Source organism: Hyperolius riggenbachi, chromosome 5, assembly GCF_040937935.1.
Source record: "Hyperolius riggenbachi isolate aHypRig1 chromosome 5, aHypRig1.pri, whole genome shotgun sequence".
Lineage (NCBI taxonomy): Eukaryota > Metazoa > Chordata > Amphibia > Anura > Hyperoliidae > Hyperolius > Hyperolius riggenbachi.
Window position 1 is genome coordinate 1425329 of NC_090650.1, and position 15099 is coordinate 1440427.

General features: G+C 43.6%; 1 protein-coding gene across 2 annotated transcripts in view; it reads left to right on the forward strand.

Annotated features, from left to right (window-relative positions):
- Positions 1-15099, forward strand: part of VPS50 (VPS50 subunit of EARP/GARPII complex) — a 330838-nt gene that overhangs the window by 192773 nt on the left and 122966 nt on the right. For both annotated transcript variants that reach the window (XM_068238471.1, XM_068238472.1), the window contains 2 exons: positions 8245-8385; positions 12428-12560. In XM_068238471.1, coding sequence (XP_068094572.1) covers positions 8245-8385; positions 12428-12560 — 274 coding nt within the window. The remainder of the gene's footprint in view (positions 1-8244; positions 8386-12427; positions 12561-15099) is intronic.

Genomic DNA, 15099 nt, shown 5'->3' on the forward strand with positions numbered 1-15099 from the left:
AACGAATCCTTCTGAATCCTGTCCTGTTACCGTTTGTGGATTGCGTTCATCTCTGCGAAGAGATAGCGAATCCTTCTGAGTCCTGTTCCCTGTATTGCTCCAGTGCTAGTCAGTGTTCCTGCTTATGTCATATATCGGTTCATTGACGCTATATACATATGTTAGTCAGACGTTACAAATAGTTTCATTGATAGCTGTAATTGTAATACGCTAGGAAATCATACTTATTGTATATTTATCTGTGTTACGTTCATCTATCTTGATCCTGCTATTTCCTGACTATCCTGTCCTGCTTGGTGAGGCACGCCATCGCTGCAAACGCATTGGCTACCTCATTCCAGTCTGTTTTATTGTGGACGCTTGCTGTCACTAAGTAGTGGCTAGTTAAGCAAGCGTTCATTCTGTCTACCTGTCCTGATCTCCTCAGTCCTGGTTTATGCGCTCAGCGCTACTTTGCGCTGAGACGTTATTACGAAAGTGTTGTTTGTGGCTGTTCGGATCTGCACCGGCTCTGTGCACCACAATCTCCTATTGGAGTCAGTCCTCTCCTCCACTAAACTGGGGATATCCTGGTTCCTTGTGCTGGTGTGTGTACCTCCTTCACGTCAGCTTATGTGTTGCATGCTGACTGTGGAGAATACACCTCCAAGCTTAACATTATGGTAGCCCCATTACCAATCCCCATTGTGGGGGGGGGGGGGGGGTTTCCAGCAAAAATGACACTGTTTGTTATGGTTCCTGTTCCTTTAAGAAATTTGAGAAACTTAATTCTGAAACCGAAAATGAGTTTTTTTCTGAATGTACCAGGTTTTTGGCCAATCCCGAGCTCCAGGCTACTCCTGTTTCAACGTGGGCCCCCCAGTTAATTTATGTTTTGTTTAAGGGAAATTTGTTCCAGTGGGCGTACGATGTCTTGGATCATACCAATTTAAAAGAAAGACCACTGGAATTTCTAGCGTTTGTGATCCATAACTGGCTGCGCAAAACCGATTTGCCTAGCCCTTTTGATAAGCTCCTGGCAGCTTGTCAATCAGCTGCTCCTTCTACTGCCTACAAAAATAATCAGCAAGCAGATAATTGTTCTGATAACTTTTCTTCTGCTAAGGCAGCAGGGTCTAAAGCCAAACGTAAACGCTCCAAAAGAAAAGCGTTACAATCAGCGGAGTCGTTGCCCTTGGCGACTGCGCATCAGATCTGTAATGAGACTCCGCCAGTAGCAGATAATGAAATTCAGTCACCATTCAAGGGAGTCAAATGGACCTATGAAACTACTAATGAACTTTCATTGCTAGCCAGGGAAAATAAAAGTTCTTGTTTAAATGAATTATCTGAATATGATTATGAAGATATATTACAGAGTATTGAACAGATCATTTTATTCGTGCAGCAAGGGAAATTTGCATACACTACAGTTCAACACTTGCTACAGGTATTGGAGATCCTTAGGAATAAGAAATCGGCCAATCACCTGCTAAATAACCCAATGTATGTTTCTGCCACTAACACATTTGCAAACTATGATCAGCCGGAATGCTCAGCTGTTAAATATGCATGGGATCCTCCATTTGAGAAAGGAGAGATGGAAGCCCTGGTCTATGAATGGAAGAAAGATGCAAGTTCATTTTGTCAGTTTTACAGTGCAAAAAGTGAATTAGTATTGAATGCATGCATTAAGTCTGCCTATAACCTAATAAAAACTGGTGTGTGTGGGTATGACTTTGTGGCTCCATTGATCGATGTGTGGAAAATGATTTTGGACGATTTTTATGCGATTCAATCAGTTGATACCAGGGAAGACACACTTTCAATTGGAGACTGTCCCACTTCTCCAGTTACTGAGTCCCTGCCATGTCTTGTGAATGTTCCTGTAACTCCACCCTGTACCATGGATAACTCAGTGTTACTTCCCAGTAAAACAGAAGCCACTGATACTTTCTTAACTTTGCCCTGCACAAATTTCTCAGCAGAGAATCCAGATGTCCTGTTGACTTCTGAGTCCAGCCTAGCCAGTACTCATGAGTCTTTGTTCAGTGAAACAGACACCAGAAAAATCTTGCCTGTCTCTGCAAACACTTCTGCAGAAATTACCTGTGTTAATAAAGTTCAACTCCTGTCTGATCCAGCAGATGCCAATATATGCACTACATCAGTTTCTGAGTCCCAGCAATCCTGTCTAGAAACCTCAGAACCCCAGCATCTGAATTTCCCAATTTTACAATTGAATAGTGCTTCAGATGCACAAACTTTGTGTCTTGATCTTCCTGTCTCTACACCTCGTTTTAGTTTCGTGAATAGCTCAGAGCATCTGCTATGTGAACCTGAAATCGTAGAATTATTACCTTGTTCAGAAAATGTTCCAGTAAATTTGCCCTGTACCATGAATTGTGCAGTAGATCTTCCCAATGAAGCTCAGGTCACAGAATCATTATGCTGTCCAGCAGGTGCTTCCATGGTTTTGCCCTGCGATATGGCCTGTTCAGTGATCCTGTCCAGTGAAGCTGTGGTCGCAGAGTCTTATGCTTCACCCAGTACTTTGGATACTTCAGATCCTCTAGTAGAGGAGTCTGAGGCACTGCTTACTTCAGTTGGTGTTGCAGTAATATTCACTTGTCTAGCAGCTGTTTTGGAATTACAGTCTGCTCTAATAAAACTTGATGAATCTCTGCCCAGTGAAGCAGAAGCTATTGAAACATTGTCTCTGTCAGCAAGCGTTTTTGATACCTTGCCCTGTACACAGTCTGATTTAGCTAAAGATGTTGAGTCCCTCTCTGATCTCACAGTAGTCAGGGAACTTCAACCCTGTCCTCTGAATGTTTCAGAAGTATTGCCCTGTAACATGGATAATTCTGACTCGCTGGAAAAAATAATAGAAATCTCAGAATTTCAGTCCGGGTTAATGAGTGTTTCTGAAACCCAGCCCTGTATCCTGGAAAATGCTGGTTTTCTGGCCGGTGTGGCAGTAGTTCCAGAGTCCCCTTCCTGTCCAGTGAGTTCCTCAGTTTTGCCTAGTTCAGTGGGGATTGCTGCACTACTGACTTGTTTTGCAGCCCTTCATGAGCTCCAATCCAGTGTATTTGATGAGTCTCTGTCTAGTCCAGAAGAAGCTATGGGAACCCTGTCTAGTTCAGTGCATACATCAGAAGATTTGCCCTGTCTTGTAAATGCCCCTGAACATGATCTGTTAATAACCTTGCTGGAATCAGCGACATCTAAGTCTGATCCTGCAGTTTTTAGTGAGAATCCAGTAACTGTGAAGTCTGGTCATGATGAATTTTTTTTGCCCAGTTCTGGTTTCGGTCCTGTCTTGACTGACTTTGAGGTTCGCAGTTCCTTTACATGCCCAGAGGTTTCTCTTGTGCCGGTGTGCCCAGATGTGCTTCTTATGCCAGAGTGCCCAAGTGTGTCTGTGTTAGCGTGCTCACGTGCTTCCCTAGTGGAGACATGTTCTGATGTTGCCGGTTGGCCTGCATGCCCGGAGATGGTTCTGGTCCCTAAAAGCCCTGATCTTGATGTTTGTCCTTGTGACCCTGACCCTGACTCGGGAATTGCCCTGGGTTCCATAGGGGTTCTTGATAGTTCTCCATGTGAGCCTAAGGGGCGTTCTGACCTGTGGGGATCTCTTTGGAGCTTCCAAGTGTTCTGGGAGATCTCTGAGGAAACTTGTCCTGGTGCCTTGGACTGGTTCAGCGGTGGGTTTTGTGTTGGTAGGGACAGTTCCGGTGGGCATTGCAAAGGCTTTGGCGTTTTTGGACGGTCCCTGGAAGGCGGTGGGTATCGCTCAGAGAGTTTCTTGGTTTTTTTTTCTGGAAGTCGTGGTTCTGATGGGTGTCACACTGGGGCTTGTAGTGCTGACGGGCATGGTTCGGTAGGTTCTGGTTCCAATTGGTCTAGTTTTGGTGAGACTGATTCGGGAATTTGGTTTTGTCAGGCTGATCCGACCCTCATGAATTTTCAGTCAGATCAGTTTGCTGGATTTCCCACTTCTGATTTTTTGGTTTGGGTGGTTCAGGAGAAATATGTCAGTTTTTATAGGCGTCCAGAGGCCGCGTTTAAGGGGGGGGGGGGGGGTACTGTTATGATCGCTTCTGCAGCGTTTACTGCTGACTGCAGTGGTATTGCAAACCAAGCAGTTCTACTGTCATTACATGCATTTGCTTGCATAGTTTGGTTTGCACTTAAACTAGTTGCTGATTCCATCTGCAGTCGCTCTGAAGTTAATGACAGTTTAATATGCTTTTGTGTAAACAAACATTGTCTGCTGCAATGGAGGGGCAATCCCTTTCCTGCAGGCTGCATATCATTGTCTGCCTTTTCCTGCTGTCAGCCTGTGATTAATTACCATTCACTTGTGTGGGAATCTGCAGGTCTGCTCCCATTGGATGACCTCAGTATAAAGAACTGCTTCCTGCAATGCTTGATGGGCTACCATAGTCTCAGATTCTGTCTGTTACTCTGCTCGTGCCCCACCTCGTTCCTAGTCCGTGTGGACTGCGCTGACTCCTGCGAAGGGGTCAGCGAGTCCTCCTAGTTCTGCTCTTGTTCTAGAAGTTGTTACTCTGCTTGTCTTGTGTCATATATTGGTTCATCGCCAATATATACACATACGTGCACATTTTGTTATTTTCCTTGTATTCGTGTTACGTTGATACATCAGTGTCGCTGATATATACGTTCACGAACTGTTTATTTCCTGTGTTCAGTTAGTCAGCCTTCCAGCACGTTTTGGTAGTTTGCGCGTATCGTGAGCACCCGTGCTGAGCTAGTATCCTGCTCCTGGTCCTGTTTGTGGATTGCGTTCATCTCTGCGAGGAGATAACGAATCCTTCTGAATCCTGTCCTGTTACCGTTTGTGGATTGCGTTCATCTCTGCGAAGAGATAGCGAATCCTTCTGAGTCCTGTTCCCTGTATTACTCCAGTGCTAGTCAGTGTTCCTGCTTATGTCATATATTGGTTCATTGCCGATATATATACATATGTTAGTCAGACGTTAAATAGTTTCATTGATAGCTGTAATTGTAATACGCTAGGAAAACATACTTATTGTATATTTGTCTGTGTTACGTTCATCTATCTTGATCCTGCTATTTCCTGACTATCCTGTCCTGTCTTGGTGAGGCACGCCATCGCTGCAAACGCATGGGCTACCTCATTCCAGTCTGTTTTATTGTGGACGCTTGCTGTCACTAAGTAGTGGCTAGTTAAGCAAGCGTTCATTCTGTCTACCTGCCCTGATCTCCTCAGTCCTGGTTTATGCGCTCAGCGCTACTTTGCGCTGAGACGTTATTACGAAAGTGTTGTTTGTGGCTGTTCGGATCTGCACCGGCTCTGTGCACCACAATCTCCTATTGGAGACAGTCCTCTCCTCCACTAAACTGGGGATATCCTGGTTCCTTGTGCTGGTGTGTGTACCTCCTTCACGTCAGCTTATGTGTTGCATGCTGACTGTGGAGAATACACCTCCAAGCTTAACATACACACATAATATGCCTCACTGTAATGTAATACACACATATGCCTCACTGTAATGTAATACACACATAATATGCCTTACTGTAATGTAATACACACATAATATGCCTCACTGTAATGTAATACACACATAATATGCCTTACTGTAATGTAATACACATATAATATGCCTCACTGTAATATAATACACATATAATATGCCTCACTGTATTGTAATACACATATAATATGCCTCACTGTAATGTAATACACACATAATATGCCTCACTGTAATGTAATACACACATAATATGCCTCACTGTAATGTAATACACATATATATGCCTCACTGTAATGTAATACACACATAATATGCCTCACTGTAATGTAATACACACATAATATGCCTCACTGTAATGTAATACACATATATATGCCTCACTGTAATGTAATACACACATAATACGCCTCACTGTAATGTAATACACATATATATGCCTCACTGTAATGTAATACACATATAATATGCCTCACTGTAATGTAATACACACATAATATGCCTCACTGTAATGTAATACACACATAATATGCTTCACTGTAATGTAATACACAAATAATACGCCTCACTGTAATGTAATACACACATATGCCTCACTGTAATGTAATACACATATAATATGCCTTACTGTAATGTAATACACACATAATATGCCTTACTGTAATGTAATACACACATAATATGCCTCACTGTAATGTAATACACACATAATATGCCTTACTGTAATGTAATACACATATAATATGCCTCACTGTAATATAATACACATATAATATGCCTCACTGTAATGTAATACACATATAATATGCCTCACTGTAATGTAATACACACATAATATGCCTTACTGTAATGTAATACACATATAATATGCCTCACTGTAATGTAGTACACATATAATATGCCTCACTGTAATGTAATACGCACATAATATGCCTCACTGTAATGTAATACACAAATAATATGCCTCACTGTAATGTAATACACATATAATATGCCTCACTGTAATGTAATACACACATAATATGCCTCACTGTAATGTAATACACACATAATATGCCTCACTGTAATGTAATACACACATAATATGCCTCACTGTAATGTAATACACATATAATATGCCTCACTGTAATGTAATACACATATAATATGCCTCACTGTAATGTAATACACACATAATATGCCTCACTGTAATGTAATACACACATAATATGCCTCACTGTAATGTAATACACATATATATGCCTCACTGTAATGTAATACACATATAATATGCCTCACTGTAATGTAATACACATATATATATGCCTCACTGTAATGTAATACACACATAATATGCCTCACTGTAATGTAATACACATAATATGCCTCACTGACATGTAATACACATATAATATGCCTCACTGTAATGTAATACACACATATGCCTCACTGTAATGTAATACACATATAATATGCCTCACTGTAATGTAATACACACATATGCCTCACTGTAATGTAATACACACATATAATATGCCTCACTGTAATGTAATACACATATATATGCCTCACTGTAATGTAATACACATATAATATGCCTCACTGTAATGTAATACACATATAATATGCCTCACTGTAATGTAATACACATATAATATGCCTCACTGTAATGTAATACACATATAATATGCCTCACTGTAATGTAATACACACATATGCCTCACTGCAATGTAATACACACATAATATGCCTCACTGTAATGTAATACACATATAATATGCCTCACTGTAATGTAATACATATCAAAAATGCTTCACTGTAATGTAATATACAGAAAATATGCTTCAATTTAATATACATCAGCACACCACTCACTGTAATATAATACACAGCAACACGCCTCACTGTAATAAAATACATACAGTGCTGCCCATAATTATTCATACCAACATATACTGTATAGACAATGCAAATTTTGGCTTAAAGTTACTTTTATTCTACAAGCAAGTCATTGTTTGATGGGAAAAGCCATAGGTGTCTCCCAAACGATAATAAGACGCTGTACAAGAGGCATTATTGTGGGAAAAAAAGTCTGTTTACCGTATTTTCAGCATATAAGATGCACTTTTTCCCCAAAAAAATATGGGGAGAAAAAGCCCCTATGATTTAAACGGCAAAGGTAGGGAATCCCCGACTTACGAACAACCGTTGCCACGTCAGGGATTCCCTGCCTTTGACACTGTTCTAAAAACGGCCTTCAGGATCTCACAGAAATAAATATAACAAATGCAGCCGCTCTTTACCTTTCCAGTAAAATTATATAACAAATGCAGCCGCTCTTTACCTATACAATAAAATTATATAACAAATGCAGCCGCTCTTTACCTGTACAATAAAATTATATAACAAATGCAGCCGCTCTTTACCTCTCCAGTAATATCATATAACAAATGCAGCCGCTCTTTACCTGTACAGAAAAATTATATAACAAATGCAGCCGCTCTTTACCTGTACAATAAAATTATATAACAAATGCAGCCGCTCTTTACCTGTACAGAAAAAATATATAACAAATGCAGCCGCTCTTTACCTCTCCAGTAAAATTATATAACAAATGCAGCCGCTCTCTGTCCCTCCAGTAAAGCAGTGACCGTAGCATTTCTGGTGAGGTTTTTGCTTATTTGCTGTGCAATATTTCCATGATAATATTTACAGGAATATTCCACCATAAAGTTCTAACATGCTTCTTCATCCACAGACGGCCATGGACCAGCTGCACATGCATTTCACACAGGCCATCCACAACACCGTGTTCCAGGTGGTCCTGGGATACGTGGAGCTTTGTGCCGGGAATACGGACACCAAATTCCAGAAGCTGCCTTACAAGGATCTCTGCATGGTGAGTGTACCGAAACCCTCATCATCATGTGATCACTACAGGGAGCTGTGTGTGGTGAGTGTACCGAAACCCTAACCATTGTGTGATCACTACAGGGAGCTGTGTGTGGTGCCCCTTGTCAGAGGACTTCCTCTTGTGGTGATTGTGTGATCACTACAGGGAGCTGTGTGTGGTGCCCCTCATCAGAGGACTTCTTGTGGTTATTGTGTGGTCAGTACAGAGAGCTGTGTATGGTGCCCCTCATCAGAGGACTTCTTCTTGTGGTTATTGTGTGGTCAGTACAGGGAGCTGTGTATGGTGCCCTCGTCAGAGGACTTCCTGTGGTTATTGTGTGGTCAGTGCAGGGAGCTGTGTGTGGTGCCCCTCGTCAGAGGACTTCTTCTTGTGGTTATTGTGTGGTCAGTACAGGGAGCTGTGTGTGGTGCCCCTCGTCAGAGGACTTCTTGTGGTTATTGTGTGGTCAGTACAGGGAGCTGTGTATGGTGCCCCTCATCAGAGGACTTCTTCTTGTGGTTATTGTGTGGTCAGTACAGGGAGCTGTGTATGGTGCCCTCGTCAGAGGACTTCCTGTGGTTATTGTGTGGTCAGTGCAGGGAGCTGTGTGTGGTGCCCCTCGTCAGAGGACTTCTTCTTGTGGTTATTGTGTGGTCAGTACAGGGAGCTGTGTATGGTGCCCCTCATCAGAGGACTTCTTCTTGTGGTTATTGTGTGGTCAGTACAGGGAGCTGTGTATGGTGCCCTCGTCAGAGGACTTCCTGTGGTTATTGTGTGGTCAGTGCAGGGAGCTGTGTATGGTGCCCCTCGTCAGAGGACTTCTTCTTGTGGTTATTGTGTGGTCAGTACAGGGAGCTGTGTGTGGTGCCCCTCGTCAGAGGACTTCTTGTGGTTATTGTGTGGTCAGTACAGGGAGCTGTGTATGGTGCCCCTCATCAGAGGACTTCTTCTTGTGGTTATTGTGTGGTCAGTACAGGGAGCTGTGTATGGTGCCCTCGTCAGAGGACTTCCTGTGGTTATTGTGTGGTCAGTGCAGGGAGCTGTGTGTGGTGCCCCTCGTCAGAGGACTTCTTCTTGTGGTTATTGTGTGGTCAGTACAGGGAGCTGTGTATGGTGCCCTCGTCAGAGGACTTCCTGTGGTTATTGTGTGGTCAGTGCAGGGAGCTGTGTATGGTGCCCCTCGTCAGAGGACTTCTTCTTGTGGTTATTGTGTGGTCAGTACAGGGAGCTGTGTGTGGTGCCCCTCGTCAGAGGACTTCTTGTGGTTATTGTGTGGTCAGTACAGGGAGCTGTGTATGGTGCCCCTCATCAGAGGACTTCTTCTTGTGGTTATTGTGTGGTCAGTACAGGGAGCTGTGTATGGTGCCCTCGTCAGAGGACTTCCTGTGGTTATTGTGTGGTCAGTGCAGGGAGCTGTGTGTGGTGCCCCTCGTCAGAGGACTTCTTCTTGTGGTTATTGTGTGGTCAGTACAGGGAGCTGTGTATGGTGCCCTCGTCAGAGGACTTCCTGTGGTTATTGTGTGGTCAGTGCAGGGAGCTGTGTGTGGTGCCCCTCGTCAGAGGACTTCTTCTTGTGGTTATTGTGTGGTCAGTACAGGGAGCTGTGTATGGTTCCTCTTGTCAGATGACTTGTTCTTGTCAGTGCTGTCCTCCTTTTACCTTCTCCTCAATGTGAGGGTGGTAGAAGGGGGTGGAGCAGACTGTCACATGGGAAGAGTAGGCAGGGCCAAGCAGCAGAGGTAGATCGGGTAGACTTGGTTACATTTTGAGGAATATGGATTTCTGGATAACTTCCTGGCTGTCGGCTGAGATTGGCATCTGTAGGTTCCGTTTCTATATATGATCCATTATTTATGTTCTGCAATATGAAAGAATTGTCCCTGGACTGGCATTTTCATATGTTTATTTAGTTTATTGGCTATTTCTGTCGTCTCCCTCGGTGCTGCGCTCCCGGCCTATTGTCACAGGAGATGGAAGAATGGATTTTGCATTATTGGCTTCAAGCGGGATTAATAAAACATCCTCATAGTATATATCCTTTAAATGTTTCATATTTTTATTACTGGCTTTCCTGGAAAGTACATTTGCGAGAAAAGCCAGAATGACTGCAGCTAAACGTCTTGTTTCTCCCTGGAAGGATCATCTTTCCAGAGGTGATGATAAAGAAAGCTTCACATATAATCTTCCTGCAGGCGCTATGGATTGCTCATGTGCTGATGAGAGAGATCTGCTAGTGTAGGCTACCACTGAATATCGTTAGACTGCATACACACAGAGAATGAGGCCTGGAAGAGTTAAAGGCTGTTGCTGAGGTGGACATGTTGCATGGTTAGTACCACTTACTGATGAGCGTGTCCTGATGTGTAATGTCCCTTGCTTGGTGGTGTCATGGTTGCTCTGGACTGTCTCGGTAGTATTTGTTGTGTTGGTGAAGTTGGAGGCTGGTTCTGATGTGGACACATAGCTGAGTTAGTTGCACGTTCTGATGGGTGTATCCTGATGTTGCTTGGTGGTGTCATGGTTGCTCTGGATTGTCTCGGTAGTATTTGTTGTGTTGATGAAGTTGGAGGCTGGTTCTGAGGTGGACACATAGCTGAGTTAGTTGCACGTTCTGATGAGTGTATCCTGAAGTTGCTTGGTGGTGTCATGGTTACTCTGGATTGTCTCGGTAGTATTTGTTGTGTTGGTGAAGTTGGAGGCTGGTTCTGATGTGGACACATAGCTGAGTTAGTTGCACGTTCTGATGGGTGTATCCTGAAGTTGCTTGGTGGTGTCATGGTTGCTCTGGATTGTCTCGGTAGTATTTGTTGTGTTGGTGAAGTTGGAGGCTGGTGCGGAGGTGGACACATAGCTGAGTTAGTTGCACGTTCTGATGAGTGTATCCTGAAGTTGCTTGGTGGTGTCATGGTTGCTCTGGATTGTCTCGGTAGTATTTGTTGTGTTGGTGAAGTTGGAGGCTGGTGCGGAGGTGGACACATAGCTGAGTTAGTTGCACGTTCTGATGAGTGTATCCTGAAGTTGCTTGGTGGTGTCATGGTTGCTCTGGATTGTCTCGGTAGTATTTGTTGTGTTGGTGAAGTTGGAGGCTGGTTCTGATGTGGACACATAGCTGAGTTAGTTGCACGTTCTGATGGGTGTATCCTGAAGTTGCTTGGTGGTTTCATGGTTGCTCTGGATTGTCTCGGTAGTATTTGTTGTGTTGGTGAAGTTGGAGGCTGGTTCTGATGTGGACACATAGCTGAGTTAGTTGCACGTTCTGATGGGTGTATCCTGAAGTTGCTTGGTGGTTTCATGGTTGCTCTGGACTGTCTCGGTAGTATTTGTTGTGTCGGTGAAGTTGGAGGCTGGTGCGGAGGTGGACACATAGCTGAGTTAGTTGCACGTTCTGATGAGTGTATCCTGAAGTGTGATGTCCCTTGCTTGGTGGTGTCATGGTTGCTCTGGATTTTCTCGCTAGTATTTGTTGTGTTGGTGAAGTTGGAGGCTGGTTCTGAGGTGGACACATAGCTGAGTTAGTTGCACGTTCTGATGAGTGTATCCTGAAGTTGCTTGGTGGTGTCATGGTTGCTCTGGACTGTCTCGGTAGTATTTGTTGTGTCGGTGAGGTTAGAGGCTGGTTCTGAGGTGGACACATAGCTGAGTTAGTTGCACGTTCTGATGGGTGTATCCTGAAGTTGCTTGGTGGTGTCATGGTTGCTCTGGACTGTCTCGGTAGTATTTGTTGTGTCGGTGAAGTTGGAGGCTGGTTCTGAGGTGGACACATAGCTGAGTTAGTTGCACGTTCTGATGAGTGTATCCTGAAGTTGCTTGGTGGTATCATGGTTGCTCTGTAGTTGCCCAGTAGTCATTGATCTCTTGGAGGCTGGTGCGGAGGTGGACATGTTGCTTGGTTAGTTGCACTTACTGATGAGCATGTCCTGAAGTATGATGCCACTTTATTGGACACGTCATGGTTGCTCAGTAGTCATTGATCTCTTGGAAGCTGGTGGACATGCTGCATGGTTAGTACTGATGAGCATGTCCTTTTTTGTCTCTTTTCTCGTTGCAGCACATCACATCAGACAGCTACATCCCTTGCTTGACTGACCTCTGCAAAGCACTCTGGGAAGTCATGTTGAGCTACTTCCGTACAATGCAGTGGCACGAGAAATACGATGGGGAGGAGCCTTCGGCAGCTTCTGGTAAGACGCTCGTTTTATCCTCTGTGGCCTGAGCGGAGATTGCACACTTAGCTGTGTAAACAGGGGAGGTTGCTTGGGAGATATGCGGAATTATTTATTGATGTTTTAATTAAGTTGGTTAGATTTTCTAGGTGCTTAACATGGTCGTGGTTATTTAAGATTCAGATGGGTTAGAGAGGATAGCAGTTCTGAAAATGTTCATATTACCAAAAATCCTTTACATTTTTAGAACCGTTTCGATAACTTTGAAGCTGATTTACCTCAGGAAACTACAAAGTGTGGTATAATTATTTGACCCCCTCACTGATTTTGTACGTTTGTCCAATGACAAAGAAATGAAAAGTCTCAGAACAGTATCATTTCAATGGTAGGTTTATTTTAACAGTGGCAGATAGCACATCAAAAGGAAAATCGAAAAAAATAACCTTAAATAAAAGATAGCAACTGATTTGCATTTCATTGAGTGAAATAAGTTTTTGAACCCCTACCAACCATTAAGAGTTCTGGCTCCCACAGGGTGGTTAGACACTTCTACTCAATTAGTCACCCTCATTAAGGACACCTGTCTTAACTAGTCACCTGTATAAAAGACACCTGTCCACAGAATCAATCAATCAAGCAGCCTCCAAACTCTCCAACATGGGAAAGACCAAAGGGCTGTCCAAGGATGTCAGAGACAAAATTGTAGACCTGCACAAGGCTGGAATGGGCTACAAAACCATTAGCAAGAAGCTGGGAGAGAAGGTGACAACTGTTGGTGCGATTGTTCGAAAATGGAAGGAGCACAAAATGACCATCAATCGACCTCTCTCTGGGGCTCCACGCAAGATCTCACCTCGTGGGGTGTCAATGGTTCTGAGAAAGGTGAAAAAGCATCCTAGAACTACACGGGAGGAGTTAGTGAATGACCTCAAATTAGCAGGGACCACAGTCACCAAGAAAACCATTGGAAACACATTACACCGCAATGGATTAAAATCCTGCAGGGCTCGCAAGGTCCCCCTGCTCAAGAAGGCACATATGCAGGCCTGTCTGAAGTTTGCCAATGAACACCTGAATGATTCTGTGAGTGACTGGGAGGAGGTGCTGTGGTCTGATGAGACCAAAATAGAGCTCTTTGGCATTAACTCAACTCGCTGTGTTTGCAGGAAGAAAAATGCTGCCTATGACCCCCAAAACACCGTCCCCACCGTCAAGCATGGGGGTGGAAACATTTTGCTTTGGGGGTGTTTTTCTGCTAAGGGCACAGGACAACTTAATCGCATTAACGGGAAAATGGACGGAGCCATGTATCGTGAAATCCTGAACGACAACCTCCTTCCCTCTGCCAGGAAACTGAAAATCGGTTGTGTTCCAGCACGACAATGACCCAAAACATACAGCACAGGCAACAAAGGAGTGGCTCAAGAAGAAGCACATTAAGGTCATGGAGTGGCCTAGTCAGTCTCCTGACCTTAATCCAATAGAAAACCTATGGAGGGAGCTCAAGCTCGAAACCTTGCACAGAGACAGCCTCGAAACCTTAGGGATTTAGAGATGATCTGCAAAGAGGAGTGGACCAACATTCCTCCTAAAATGTGTGCAAACTTGGTCATCAATTACAAGAAACGTTTGACCTCTGTGCTTGCAAACAAGGGTTTTTCCACTAAGTATTAAGTCTTTTATTGTTAGAGGGTTCAAAAACTTATCTCACTCAATGAAATGCAAATCAGTTGCTATCTTTTATTTAAGGTTATTTTTTCGATTTTCCTTTTGATGTGCTATCTGCCACTGTTAAAATAAACCTACCATTGAAATGATACTGTTCTGAGACTTTTCATTTCTTTGTCATTGGACAAACTTACAAAATCAGTGAGGGGTCAAATAATTATTTCCTCCACTGTAGAGAGAGAGAGAGAGAGAGGAAAAAGCAAGAGTCTCACATTTTCATGATTCTGCCTAAACGCCTGGAGGGAATGGGTCTTCCTTGTACCAAATCGTACTACTAATACGCAGCCAATGGAATACGCCAAAGCCTGGTGCAGTAACTTATCCGATAAGATAGGTGGAGCTAGAGAGATCTGTATTATGACATCACCCTAGAGAACTATTAGCTATTTCCATGGGTCACAAACCTTGAGCGCTATAATAACAGCGCAGGAGATTTGGGCGCCACCATAGGCACTAATAGCGGCGCACACTGAGTAACTTTGGTGTTGTCAGAAGATGGAGCTGAAGTTGCTTTTAAAACACTGTAATTCGGCCTCCAGCAATAACTGGCAGCTGAATTACATCATCCCCCACTATCCATGTGGACCTGGACGCCGCCGGGACTTGTGCAGCAGCAGGATAAGCTGTATATCGGCTGTATCCTGAGCCCAAGTCTCCCAGCGGTGATTTCATATGTATGCCACAAACCTGTCTCATCACCTTACCCAACCATACAGACCTTACTTCAAGATCGAGAATACTTCATCAAATACCCTCCCAACGGCCAACATAGATCTACAGCTAGGACACCGAAAGGCACAGCAGCTATTCTCTCAACACCTCCATTGCA